This window comes from Mustela nigripes, chromosome 17 (assembly GCF_022355385.1).
Source record: "Mustela nigripes isolate SB6536 chromosome 17, MUSNIG.SB6536, whole genome shotgun sequence".
Taxonomy (NCBI): domain Eukaryota; kingdom Metazoa; phylum Chordata; class Mammalia; order Carnivora; family Mustelidae; genus Mustela; species Mustela nigripes.
Genome location: NC_081573.1, coordinates 49845475 through 49859182, shown reverse-complemented (window position 1 = coordinate 49859182; position 13708 = coordinate 49845475). Strand labels below are relative to the sequence as shown.

At 46.0% G+C, this 13708-nt stretch overlaps 1 protein-coding gene across 1 annotated transcript in view; it reads left to right on the top strand.

The window, feature by feature from the left end:
* Positions 1 to 13708, top strand: part of ADAMTS18 (ADAM metallopeptidase with thrombospondin type 1 motif 18) — a 138724-nt gene that overhangs the window by 82752 nt on the left and 42264 nt on the right. The window contains exons 12-15 of the mRNA XM_059382405.1: positions 2394 to 2542; positions 8626 to 8798; positions 12227 to 12357; positions 13135 to 13258. Of these exons, the coding sequence (XP_059238388.1) occupies positions 2394 to 2542; positions 8626 to 8798; positions 12227 to 12357; positions 13135 to 13258 (577 nt within the window). The remainder of the gene's footprint in view (positions 1 to 2393; positions 2543 to 8625; positions 8799 to 12226; positions 12358 to 13134; positions 13259 to 13708) is intronic.

Sequence of the window (13708 nt, the reverse complement as noted above, 5' to 3'; positions counted from 1 at the left end):
CAGATGCGTCCGATCCATCATCACTGCGGCTTAATCATCACCGTATCCACACGCCAGGTTCTCGGACTCTTCCTCCGCTAGGGGCCGAACCGGCTTTTCATTAGACTGTACACCCCGTGAGGCTGGGACCCTGTCTTACGCTTTTCCCAAGTGTCCCGCACAGCAGCAACTACTCCCTGTTTTGTCCCATTGTCCCTGGAACCTAGCGGAATCCTTCCCCTTCTCTCCCGAGTCCCTGGTCATTTAGTGCTATTTGGACCATGAATGCTCAGTAAGTGTGTGAGGATGTGAAAACCACCTACATTTATCTAGTTAGATGTGCAGGGAAAGAAAGGCTTGCGTTTGCCATCAGTCATAAAAGGTGTCTGCCCAGTTATGGCCCTCAGTTTGAAATTAGAAGAAGTGCAGATTTACGTATGTATGGAGAGAGAAAAGTTTGTGCGTAGAACTTTATAAATGGAGATTATGGGCACCTGTAACGCGCTCGTATATATAAAATATGTATATTATGAACAAGTTCTGCATGACCTAGCACAACTTCACACTTTCCTAAAAGCCTCTGCAGTGAGATCCAGAGAGGATGTGTGTGTGTGTGTGTGTGTGTACATGTGTGTATGCATTCATGTATTAACTTCTGATTTCTGTACTGAATGAAGGAGCCAGAGGAGACAATCTCTTGGCAACCTAACCTATGAGGATGCATCCTGGAATAAAAGAAATTTAAATTAATTGAAGGTTTGCAACAAATCTGAAAATCACATTTCTTAAAAGAAAAAAATATTAAGGTTAAGATCTATATATGTGTGTAGGGTGCGGCGGGGGGGGGGGGGGGGGTTGCCTCTGAGGCGTGAAGGTTACCTGTCCTGTTTAGCAGCTTTGGTGACCGAGCTGAAATCGAGCCCCAACTGGCTGTGTGGCTGCCCGGGTAGCCGTGTTAGCATTTCTTTGCTACATTTCTCTCATCCAGAAAATAGTTATTAACTCCTTAGCGCTTTGGGAGGGTTATGTTAGAAAGCACGGGAAGTCCTCCCGCTCCGCCTGCCTGTGCCGTTTCTGGCACCCAGAAGCAGCTTCGTCAGGGGCAGCCTCTGTGCTGTTTCTGGCTCTTGTTCTTTTGTGTCCGCCGCGGAGCTCAGCTGGGAGAGTCCCGGGGATTCCGGGTGGGGAAGATTCTGATTCCTGCTCGCAGTGGCCAAAAGCCTCTCGTGACCAGTCGCTTTCCCCCTAAAAGTGCTCAGCGGTGTTATGTGAGTTCCTGCAGACTCTGAAAGGGCAATTAATCCAGGGCAAAGACAAATGGAAAACACAAGAAGTAATCTGCACACGGCGAGAATTTGAAGAAAGGAAGCTGGATCTTGACCTGGGCAAAGTGCACTCGCCATGCAATAAACGGCCAAGGAGCCAAATGTATCCCGGGGGAGAGCAAAGATTGGAAAGTCAAACCGCCTCCCCCTAATTCTGTAACTGAAGCCCCACTCCTCGGCAGAGCCCAGCGTGGTCCCAACCCCGACTCTTTGGATCCCACTGCAGTGGCTTTTAGGAACATGTGCTGTTACACTAAGTCATGCAGAACTTGCTCATAATAAAAGCACCACAGGAATAAAACCACTACCAAGGGCTAATGCAAGCTCCAAAGACAGAGATGACCAGTCAAACCTGGCATGTATTGCAAAAGGAAAAAAAACGCAGGGGTTAGCCTGGCTCCATCAGAGCACTGGGCAAAGCAAAGACCGAGAGCTAATTTGTAAAAGGTACTCGGAGAGCTCAAAGTCATCCGAGGGTCTGGAGTCGGGAACTTTCCTACAGACAAAAGGTCAAAGCGTGTTATCTACAAGCACAATTTGCCTGGACTGAGAGCTCTGGGGCTTCCTACAAATTGCTCCGTGGGGATGATTTGGGATACACAAAAACGTTTGCATAATTGTATCTGTTTTTATGATGAGCTCATCAGAATGATGAATTCTGTGTTCCTACCTAAAAAAATCCCGCGTTTGTCCCTGAGTGAATGACCTACATTGTTCTTGAAGCAGCCTTGTTACTAGATGGCGGGGGAGGCTCGCTTATCCTGGGGCCTGGACTCTCTCCCTTGGCTGCTGGGCGGAGTCTTATCTGAATATTTCCCCCCGGACAGCTCACAAAGCATATGATCCTCGCCTGCTGCTGACAGATGCCCTCCCCTTGCCCCCCGAGGTCAGCCTTTGAAAACGCACACGGTAGATGCCGGGTAGCCAATCCTCGGTCCAGGGCCGCCTGCCAAGGGAGTCTGTCAAGGTGTTGTGCGTTCTCCCGTTCGCCGAAGTGCTCGTTTTTCCCGCTAATGTGCAGGTGTCTGCCTCTGTTTCCCTTCCCCGCGTGGATTCTAACAGGAAACGTGTCCCGCCTTCTTTTCGCAGTGGTGTCGGCAAGGCCAGTGTGTGAAGTTCGGGGAGCACGGCCCCCGGCCCGTCCACGGCCAGTGGTCCGCCTGGTCCAAGTGGTCAGAATGTTCACGAACTTGTGGTGGCGGAGTCAGGTATCAGGAGCGACACTGCAATGACCCCAAGTAAGGCTCCCGAGAAAGCCCGGGTTCGTAGAAGGCCAGAATGTACCATTTTGGTTTTGCTTTGCTTCCGTGCTGGCCTTTAAGTGCAGTTTCCTTCCCTCTCGGAATCGCAACCAAACTGGGGTTTCACGGTTTACAGATGAAGCTGCGGGCATGGGGGAGGGGACAAGGATGTGATGGCCAGAAACCCAGAGCAGCAAAGGAGCTGCTGTGTGTGTGTGACTATGATGATCAGAGACTCAAATGATAGTCTGAGCTCCCTTCTGAGTCTAAATTCAAGCCACGTGGTCACACGATCAAATGCCTGTGTTGTTGAGAGAGAAGCTTGGCCAGTGGAATGTGCGTGTGTATGTGTGTGTGTGTGTGTGTGTGTGTGTGTTGTCTGATGAACTGGAGAAAGTATGCTAATTTTTGCCTTGCAGGAATGTACGTCAACACGTGTTGACAGATCTGCCTAACTTTTCAAGAGAAACCAGAAATCCTTAAAAAAAAAAGTGTGTGTGAAATTCCCTGACTGTGAAGATATTGACAACAAATTCCATTTTCTTTAAGCAGAACACAGCAGGGACCAATCACAACATCTGCCGATGGAGATTGGCCTACAGTCGCCTGCGGGCCCACTCGGGCCCCGGGTGTCCCGGGATTTTGAACCACTCTGTGTCTTCTTTGAAAACGGAGGTGGTTTTAGGTTCCTTTTCTCTGGTCTCGTCCCCATGTGCAACCCATGGGAGACGTACACTTCCCGATGGTCACAGGGGAGTAGAGTGAGCCCAGGGTTGAGAGTGAGATCGGACTGCAAATCCTGGGTCTGCCGCCTGCTGACTATGCGACTTAGGGAAATCCACTTGAACTCTGAGCTCGAGTCCGTGTGTGAGTGAGGTCGAGATAGTAATGCCTCCTCTGAAGGTTTGGGAGGGATTAGAAGTGGGTCTGTAGGACACCCCCTTCCAGAGAGCATCCAGTGGGCAGTCAGGAAAAGGATCTGGGGTCTGTGTGGCTTTCATCACTGTCATCCTAAACTCCAGGGGGAGGACAGGGTAGCAGAGGATGGGTCCTCGGAAGCGAGGGGAGCAGGGAGGGAGGCGTTACTGATGAAAGTGGACTTTGGAGAATGTGGTAGAGAGAAAAGAGTTCAAGGGGTCCTCGGAAGATGAAGATTTCACTTCGTGGCACTGTTTGAGGGGTGGCTTAGTGCAAGGGGCAAAAACAGAGCTTCCTAATCCCAGAACCCCAGGTTTGCCTCCTGGCCCTGCCTCCCTCCAGCTGTGTGGCCATAAGCACCGTTCCCTCCCTGCTCTAGGTTCCTCGCTGGTTAAAGGGGATAAGGAGAGTGCCCCCGCCAGCTGGGTTGAAATTCGCAAAGCGCTTCTGCAGAGTGCCTGGCCTGTTACAAGCATCGTATGAATGTTTGGTAGATTCAGAATTAAAATAATGAAACGGGAGCAAGAGGAAAATTTAAAGGAGACCTGGCATTTCATCGAAGTCAGCAGCCTGAGCTGAATCTGGAAGGCCAGCTGGTTCCAAAAGAGGAGAGGGTCAGAAGACACTTGGGCCGTGGTTTACTAGGTGCTTTTAGGGCTAGAGCAGGCTAACGGTATTTTTCAGCTTTGACACTATTGACATTTTGGGTTGGAAAATTTTTGTTACGGGGTTTGTCCAGGACACAGCAGCCCCGACCTCTCCCCACTAGATGCCTGTGGGATGACACTTCCTCCCCGACAGCCCCATGATAACCAGAAATGTCCAGAGACTATCCGATGTCCTGTCGGGGGCAAGTTCAGAGAGAGTAACTAGGTGTATGGTAGACAGGCTTGTGATGCATTTCCAGCTTATCCCAGATTATTAAAACCACCCTCCTCGTACTTTGAATGTAGCCCATATCTTGGATAGGATTCTTAAAAATCATTATATCACTTTTCATTTTTTTTCAGCCTATTTCACGGATCTGGTTTTCATACCTCACAACATTTTACAGCTCCGTATTTTCCCAAGAAAGAAATAGATTACCTAATTTAATAGCTCTGCTGGTAAAGTGCGTGAATGACACCCCTGGGATTTAAATTAAAACCTCTCTCATATCTGTGGGGCCGAGCACTCTCATTGTGATAGGGCATTGTTCACGGGAATATTGTACTGTAATTTTAGAAATGCCTCATAAAAGAATCACCAGTGTAGTTCCATTTGGTGCCGTTTTATCATTTCAACAAGCGTGAGGCTCCTCGGACACTGTTTACTTTAATTATGCCTCACAAATAAAACAAGAACATGAGCAGCCGCCCCCAGGCAATTGAATTAGTTGTTCTCTGTTCTTTCACTTTGTTGTAGGAAAACTGAGGGCTCCCCCCCCTCCCTTTTAAATTACTGATTTCTTCTTTGCTTCAGTTGAAACATTCGGTCTGTTCACATCACTTCACCCAACCAGCTTCATTTCCTCACGTGAGAAGCAGGAGGGCCTTTTATTTCACATTAATGCTGATTTTCCCAGAACATGTGTTGTTTCATAAAAGTGAACTCCTCCAGGCTGATTCGTGGACTTACCCTGCTTTTCGGCTTCCAAAGGGATTAAAGGTTCCCTGGTTCTGGAATGACTGGTACCACCCACACATGGCGCTTCTTTTTTCCCATGTCTGGTGTGGACATTTTTGTTTTTATTGATTGATTGATTTAGAGGCAGGGAGAGCGAGTGAGCCTGCGAGAGGGAGGAGGGGCAGGTCGAGAGGGAAAGCGTCTGAAGCAGGCTCCAGGCTCAGCACAGAGCCTCCCATGGGGCTCGAACTCACAACCCTGAGATCATGATCTGAGCTGAACCCTGTAGTCGGACGCTTAACCAACTGAGCCACCCAGCAGCCCTGAGGTGGACATAATTTTTAATGGGTAGAAGCTCCATTTTCTCCTGAGCCCTACTATATGCCTCAGGGACCTGGAAACATTTCCCAGTCTACCTAGAACACACGCAGGAGTTCCAGCCTGTTGTCCAGTCCAGTTATCTGATGAGTGAGTAACCAGGGCAGGCAGAGAGGGTCAGTTATCACAGTCTGAAGGAGTCTGGTAGAATTTCTATAAAGTCTGTTCCAGAAAATTAATTGCAAAAATTAAAGTGAAAACGAAACATGCAAAGGCATTCTAGAACTTTCCTAAAATGCAAGTCTATTTGAGAAAAAAAAATAATGCTATTTTTTAGCTCTGGAAAAATAATTGAATTAAATCTCCAGCCCATTTTTCAGCCAGTGATTTCCAGGCTCAGGTGGTTATCAAAATCACCAAGTGTGCTTTAAAAAAACACTGATTTCTGGATCCTCTTATCATATATTCTTATTAAGAAAGTCCGGAGGGACCCAGGAGTGAGTCCATCTGTCTGTCTGGCTGTCTGGTTCTGTTGATCAGCCAGCCAATACTGTAACCATTTGTAGCCAGGACGTGATAAATTATGCAGAAGTAAAAACGAATATCCTTTATATCGGTCTCATATAAGGATAAAATCATATTCCCAGACATCTGTTTTCTGACTGTTTATGTTTTCGTTTTTAATCTTGTTGCACCAAAGAATGTCACGGTAGAATTTTCTGTCAGTTTATCCTAACACTCCTGTTTACAGCTGCAGAAAAAAGTACATGTTTTTGAGGATTTGATGGAAAAGTACAAATTCTTGCTAGTCATTAGAACCAGAAAGCACTTTAAAGTTATGATTGATTTGTGCTAACTCTGCCCTAGGTTCAGCCGTGAATTTTTTTTTTTTTGAAGATTGTATGTCATTTATTTTGTGACCTTTGTTTTTGTCATTTTATTTTATTTTTTTCTCATGATGATCAGTGTAGTCTTTAATCCCCATCACCTATTACCCGCTTCCCCCTACCCACCTCCCCGCTGGTAATCATCAGTTTGTTCTCTAGAGTTAAGAGTCTGTTCTTGGTTCATCTCTCTCTCTTTTTTCCCCTATGATCATTTTACTTCTTACATTCCACATATGAGTGAGATCATATTTCTCCGCATTTCTCTGACTCATTTCCTTTAGCACAATACCCTCTAGCTCCGTCCACATCATTGCAAATGCAAGGTTTCATCCTTTCTGATGGCTGAGTAATATTCCATTGTATATATATATACCCGACCCCTTTATCCACTCATCTACTGATGGCCTCTGGACTGCTTCTGTACTTTCTCAGCTGTGAAATCTTTACAAACATTATCTCAGTTAATCATCATATCTGCCCCCATTTTACAGGTTAGGAGGTTAAACAAAATTGCCTAAAGATAAGCTGGGAAGAGGCAGCGGAATATTTGAATCCAGACCTGTCTCTTTATAGAAGGCCGACCCCCTAACCATCGTGCCTGACTGTCTTCCTCTCCCCTGCCGGCCTCTGCTGCCTAACTCAGCTAAATGCAGGTGGAGTGGGGCAGGGAAAGGATCCTGGGGAGTCAAAGGTGGAGGGGCTTCGCTGTGCCCTGTCTCTTGCTAGCTATGTGATCGTCATTCGGCAAGTTTTATGAGGCTTCTCACCCATCTACAAAATGAAAGGGTGCTGTGGAGGTTTTGAGATCTCTGTGTTACGGTTTCTGAGTTGGGAAAGTAACCCATGCCGTCCTCTTTTGCTTTCTCGAGACTGAGGAGTCTAAACGAAGATTATTTATAAAATCGCAGACAGAATGCCTTAGACTAAGAAAAGTTTTAAATACGCTTTGTAAAGATGACCAGGAATAGTAAAGCTGTGGTAGGGCCCTTTAAGGTTTTTCTAAGTGCTTTTCAGATAATGATTTAAGATGTCTTCGGGGATTTGATGTAGCACAATGGCTGCTGAATGTTTAAGTAGTCGCTCCAGAGTGTTTTGAAATAGCAAAAAAATCTCGCTCTGGCGGCGTGACGCTTCCCGTTTCTGTTGAATCCATCTCAGCAAGCAGTTGCACGAGGATTTGATAAAATAGGTTGAAGCAAATCCAGGGGTGTTTTATAGCATTCTTGTGCTTCCTAAAGAGACAAGGAATTTTAATCACACAAATTTATTAACCTGGAGCCTTCTTTCAATGTTACATGTTTGCACTGAGCTTTTCTATGAGATGATCCATAGTTGGGTTTTAGCCTTTGGAGAAAAGCACACACACAAAAAAGCAATTGCTTTGTGCCTGGAAGAAGCTGGATAAGCTGTTACTGGTCATTCTCAGTTTGGTTTATGCTCCTTTTTCCTTTAGATTGCTTTCTGGTTTTTGCAGTCTACCTACCAAGAGCTTAAAGAGCCGGCCATTAGATCATAATTATTTATGTTCTACTGGGATTCCCTATTCTGGAAATCCGTTTCCCATTGTGCTTGGCAGGAGAGGAATAGGCCACCTACAAAGTTAAAAAGTGATTATGCAGATGAAAACATGGGAATTTCTGTTCACAGTTGAGGATCGACCAGGGCGAAATATACAATAGTCAGCCAGTAGGCAGAGCGTGGGCTCGGTGACAGGCAGAGCCGGATAGGAGGACATGGCAGATGGGGCTTCTGGCTCTTTCATTTCAGTGCCCTGACCTTCTGCATGGCAGCAGGCGGACAGCACCCTGGAGGAAGCTGGGGGTGTTCAGAAATGGGAGGAAAGCTGGGGAGTAGGTCGGGTCCACATTTGAAGAGCTGTGATACCAGTTGGGTTGTGTGTGTGTTCGTGTGTGTGTAGCGCGCAGACACATATCTGTCTACATCAGTGAGAACACTCGGGTGCATTTATAAATTTCGCTAACACAGGTAACACGAGGAGTGTCAAGAATGCGCTTTCATCATTCTTTAAGGAAATTGCCAGAATGTAAAACTGGCATCGGAGATGACAAATCGGTTTTCTCTAATATGCCAGTTCCGGTTGCTGAATAGTGGTGATGCCTCCCTAAGAGCTGTATCGGGAAAAGAAAGAGCGGGTCCCTGATGGACGGGTTCTGCCATGGATACAAGGCAGGACACGGCACATCGTGTCGTCCATTATTTCCTTTCCTGTACTAGACTGTATACGCTGCACGCCTTCTGACAACAGTCCCCTTGACTGTCCCTCCTTACATTATTGTTTGTGACCATAGCCCGCTGTTTGCTTGCATTAAAGCCCTTTCATTTTATTTTTAGGCCTCAGTATGGTGGCAAGTTCTGTCCAGGTTCTAGCCGTATGTATCAGCTGTGCAATATTAACCCTTGTAATGAAAATAGCTTGGATTTCCGAGCCCAGCAGTGTGCAGAGTACAACAGCAAACCTTTCCGTGGATGGTTCTACCAGTGGAAACCCTATACCAAAGTGGAAGGTAATTTGGTCTCTGTACCTCCAACAAATAGGGCTCTCTGGGGACAGTAATGTGGATGAACACACGGGGAAATTGCTGCCTACATAAAAGAGTTTTGATGTTGACGTCATCCCCTAGACCCGTCCTGACCCAGTTTTTCATTCACTTCCATAGGTTTTGTTTATTTTTCCACACTTTTTTTTTTTTCACAAGACACCCCTTTTCCCCCACATCTGTAAGCCAAAGGGTTCTTGTGTTTGGAATGTACTTATGTTTCTAAACTTACCTTTGACATTCCGGCAATTAAGTCTCCCAGGGATGTTAATTGCAATTGGTATGAGTTGTCCAGACCAAAAACCCATGAAACCATATATGCCCCATAGAGAAGCCATATTCAGCAATTGACAAGTAGATGATTGCCCGCACGGAAGGCCTGTTTGCAGGGTATTACACACACACACACAGACACACACACACACATAGCCAAGAATTTAAAAATGTCTCCATACTGGGTTCCTAGTGCTTATTATTACTTAAAGTTGTGACTTGTATTTTACCTTTTAAATTGAACTGTTTTTGTTTTACCGAAGTATCAAAGCATTTATTTTAGCTGCAATGTACACATTTAATGTGCTTCCCATTACCTTTGCAGATAAAGCTGTCACTGTTCTGGTTGTTTGCCTCCTATTATTGCCATACCCTTGCTGTACCAAAACTCAGCCTTCCTCGCTTGAGAAAGGATAAGTAGGAGCCCCTAGGGGACACGGGTCGACTGGGAAGACATGGAATGTAGTGGCAGTTCGTAGGAGATAAGACTAGGGCCATCGCTGGGCAAAAATCTCAAAATGAACCCAAGTTGTCGATCACCATAGAGAAGCCAGTGGAGTTAGGGCCATAACAAGGGGGATGATAGTGCGGCTCTGCCCAGGACCAGCCCAGCCGCCGCAGGAGCACTGTGTGGTTCTGGGTCATCGGTGGCCTCTGAAAGCACGAGAGGGACAAACATGAAAATTCTGCAACCACAGTGAGCAGTCTGTAAGTGTCTACTTTTAGGTGCGTCTTTCTTCAAGTAGAAACTCAGCCCTTTCTTGTTATTTCCAGTGTTTCGAGTTGCGCTGAGAGATAATATGTATGGGGTTTATTTAGGAGTTTTCAGCCATTTTTTGAAGCAATACTTCATGGTACGCCTCTTTCTTGCTTGATGGAACAAACGTGTGCTTGTGCACTTAGCTTGTCTGTCATTTCTCTCGGACCTCAGTGACAAAGCTGGGAAGACATGCATTTCCAAAAAACAATTCTTCAGTAGACTAATATGGAAACTTGCCAAGAAAAAGAGAGAAGAAACCCGGTACCTGCAAAAATCCAGAGGTAGTAACTAGAGAAGGATTTAGAGTAACTGGAAATCACTTCAGAGGACAGACAGGGTTAGCTCAAGGGCTAAGACCTTCCCCGCTATGGCACCTCCTCAGGGAAGCCTCCCTTGCTAGTTTGCCCAGAATATCCTTCCTTCGGGTAATCCTCCCGTTCCTAAACTGCTCTGTTCTTCGTAGCTCTTATGCACGCCTGAGTTTACATCCCATCATTGCTATTCAGTCTCTCCATCCCCAGGAGAATTCACGTTCCACGGGATAAAGCCTTCGTCCGTTTTGAGCATGCTTGGGCCTCCGGCATCTGAGAACAGCCCTTGGCACGTATTTGTAATTTTCAGAACGAATGAGTGCATAAATAAGCACCAACTGTCCCTCATGGAGGTGTTTCCCGTCTCTGAGTGGCCGGCTCTCCATCACTGGAGGCATTCTATCAGGAACCGTGCGCTGATCCATGCAGGGCACTGCACAAACAGGTGCCCCGGGACCATTAGCTAGAACACCTGCAGTTGCTTTCATTTCCAGCATTTGAAGATGTCTTGTCTCTTGGTAGAACCCTCCCGTCATTCCGTGATTCTTACGGATGCATGGCTCTTTCCCCCAGACCCTGCTGTCCTTCCTTCTCACGTCCCCTTCTGCTCCCTGCTCTGTTTTCTTGGGTCTCCCTGGGGCTTTCCCACATTCATCGCGTCTTTCGTTCAAATGCTGTGTTTACACTATGTGTTTTTTGTTACAAACCCTTTAAACAAACCCCAAACAAACCCTTTAAATAGGTTCTGTGTTCACGACACGAGACAGTGAAGCACATACATTTTCTAACATGTGAACTATTTTTTGGTTTCAAGTGTCTCACTAGTTTAGTGGCAGCCCGACTGAGTAGGGAGCGTGTCACTTCATTCAGTTGCTCAGTGGCTGTTTACTGAGCACTTCTCCCGTAGGAGCCGTTCTGCTAGATGTGGGGGCAACTACACCAAGGAGAAGAGACCCAGCCCAGGGAGACAGAAAAATTAAGGCCTTTGGTTTCTCCCTCTTCTCCTTCTGATACGAACTCGGGATCGGGAAACATTGACCATGGCTTGAAGGTCCGGTGGCGTTCATGCAGGTTGGGAAGAATGAGGGAAGACCGTTTATAAATTAGTCTTTGTCTTGCAGTAGAGAGGTGTTTGTGTTTCCAGTAGACCAGTTGAGAAACTTGCCCCAGAGCCTCTGTGGGTAAAACTGAACTTTTAAGAGCTTGTGCATTCCTGGGCATGACGGAGAAAAAGAAAGGGCTTCGATAACGTCTTCCGTAACGTCTGATGCAAATATTACGAGGTGTTGAATAAAGCTATTCAAAGAGATTTCTAGGTAAAGGTAAAACTTTCACTCCATCGACCCATCTGCATATTTGGATCACGATAATCTAACTATTTTCACATTTAAGTTTTGACTTTGTCTTTTATCGAGAGGTTTTATGAGCCCAGTGGCTTGCAGACTGTTCACACGTTCGTTGTACAAATGTTATCAGGGCTGTTGTGTGGTGTCGCCCACGCACGGTCTCTTGGGAGAAATGTCCTCTGGAGCTGCTGGCCTGGCCAAGAAGAACGCTTTGTATTTGGGGAATTGGCATAACTCCTTTCTGATACAAGCGCTCTGTAGAAATACTGCATTTTTTTTCCTTTTTATTTTTGCCTGTGATACCAGAAACTTCTCAGGGAATTTATGGTCAATAAAAGTTACATTTTTTAGCCTTTAGGTTTAGTTTATTTGGGTCTTCTTCCTTTTCATGATAGGATTATTCTCTGTATGTTTTATAAACATAAACCATATGGCCCTTTTTCCCCCCAAAGTACCTAAAATTTTTTCTCTTAACTGCCTGAATAGATTTTGAAGTAATCCATGTCCCTAATCACGGTCAACAAATTATCACCTGTGGGCCAAATCTGACCGTTTTTTTTTGTTGTTGTTGTTTAAAAACTAGTAACATTTCCCATTTTAGACATGATCTCTTTCTAACGAAATTTAATTCATCCTTCTGGCCATCATGTCATTGCCCTGTGATCTCCTCCTGATCACGTCCTGTCTTGATCTCTTTGCTTCTAGAGGCAGATCGATGTAAACTGTACTGCAAGGCGGAGAACTTCGAATTCTTTTTTGCGATGTCGGGCAAGGTGAAAGACGGAACCCCTTGCTCCCCAAACAAACACGACGTTTGTATCGATGGGATTTGTGAAGTAAGAGGACCTTTGTTTTCTGGGCTGTGTGTGTCGTCATGCTTGCGTTTCCTCCTACCAAACGTGTACCGTGAGAAGTGGCACAAGAGATTCTGTGTCTGGAGAAAAGGCAGCTTAGGGGACAAGACCAGTGTTTGCACACTGGATGTGTAGACTGGCTCGAATGTCCCCACTGTCGCTCTGCGGGACCGTCTGACATCCTTAGCTCCTCTTCCCCCGTCTCCACAAGTATGCAGTGGAGAGGATGACATATTTACTCCACGCGGTTGTTGCAAAAATTAAATAAGAATGTAAAGGAAAGCAGTAAACTTCCATTGCATGTTGGCTAAGTGTGTTCCCTGTGTGGTCAGACCCTCACAGATGTGTTGTGACATAGGACTACTATTTCCTGCCAATTGGTCTTCCTTTTAATTCCATTGTGTGTGTGGTGAGGGTGAGGGATTATGTGGGGGGCTCAGCATTTTATGTTTCAGCAGGAGAGCTGGCCCAAATCAGCTCGCCTGCCATTAGTAGCAGCAGTGACTTGGGGCTCCAGTTTTCCCGATGAAGAGTCCCCGCAAACTTCTGTGCGTTCTGTAACTGCCCTAGTCCCGCATCTGGTAAAGGCAGAGGAGTGATTTGAACCCCCAGACTTGAGGCTCTGCTTTTAACCCTAAAGCTGTACTATCTTTCTAATGTTCTGAAGATAGAGCCCCCGTTATCTCTTGATTATTAGTAGCCATTGGCTTTTCTGATTTTTCTCTTTGTTGTTGTTATTTTATTTTATTTTTGTCACAGCCAGTGGGATGCGATCATGAACTTGGCTCTAAAGCAGTTTTGGATGCGTGTGGTGTTTGCAAAGGGGATAATTCAACTTGCAAGTTTTACAAAGGCCTGTACCTCAATCAGCATAAAGCCAACGGTAAGAGATGCCTGTGGTTTCATCACTGTGGCTTTGCCACTGAGCAAGTCCCGGTCACGCTGGCCATGACCGAGCTGTTTCCCAGCTCCCCTGACACACACAGGACAATGGCTTTGATACCTCCCAGGAACAAGGGAGGATGGATGGTTTCTCAGTGTGAGGAGTTCCGTCAACACGCACAACTCTGAGATGTGTCGATCAAATGCCTTTTACTTTGCCGTGTGTCTAATGTCCCACAGGCCTTTGGTAAACACAGAACAGATTTTGAAACTTACGGTTCAAGATGTGAATCATGATCCCCACTCACGACATCAGATGACTGTTTGAAGCAATGATCTAAATGAATCTTGAGTAAAATGAAACCTGGAGCCCTGTTGCCCGAGTATCACTACTGAGGTCATGGCGCTAAGTTTCTTCTGAGTAGATGAAAGATAAAAAGGGTCCTTGAGT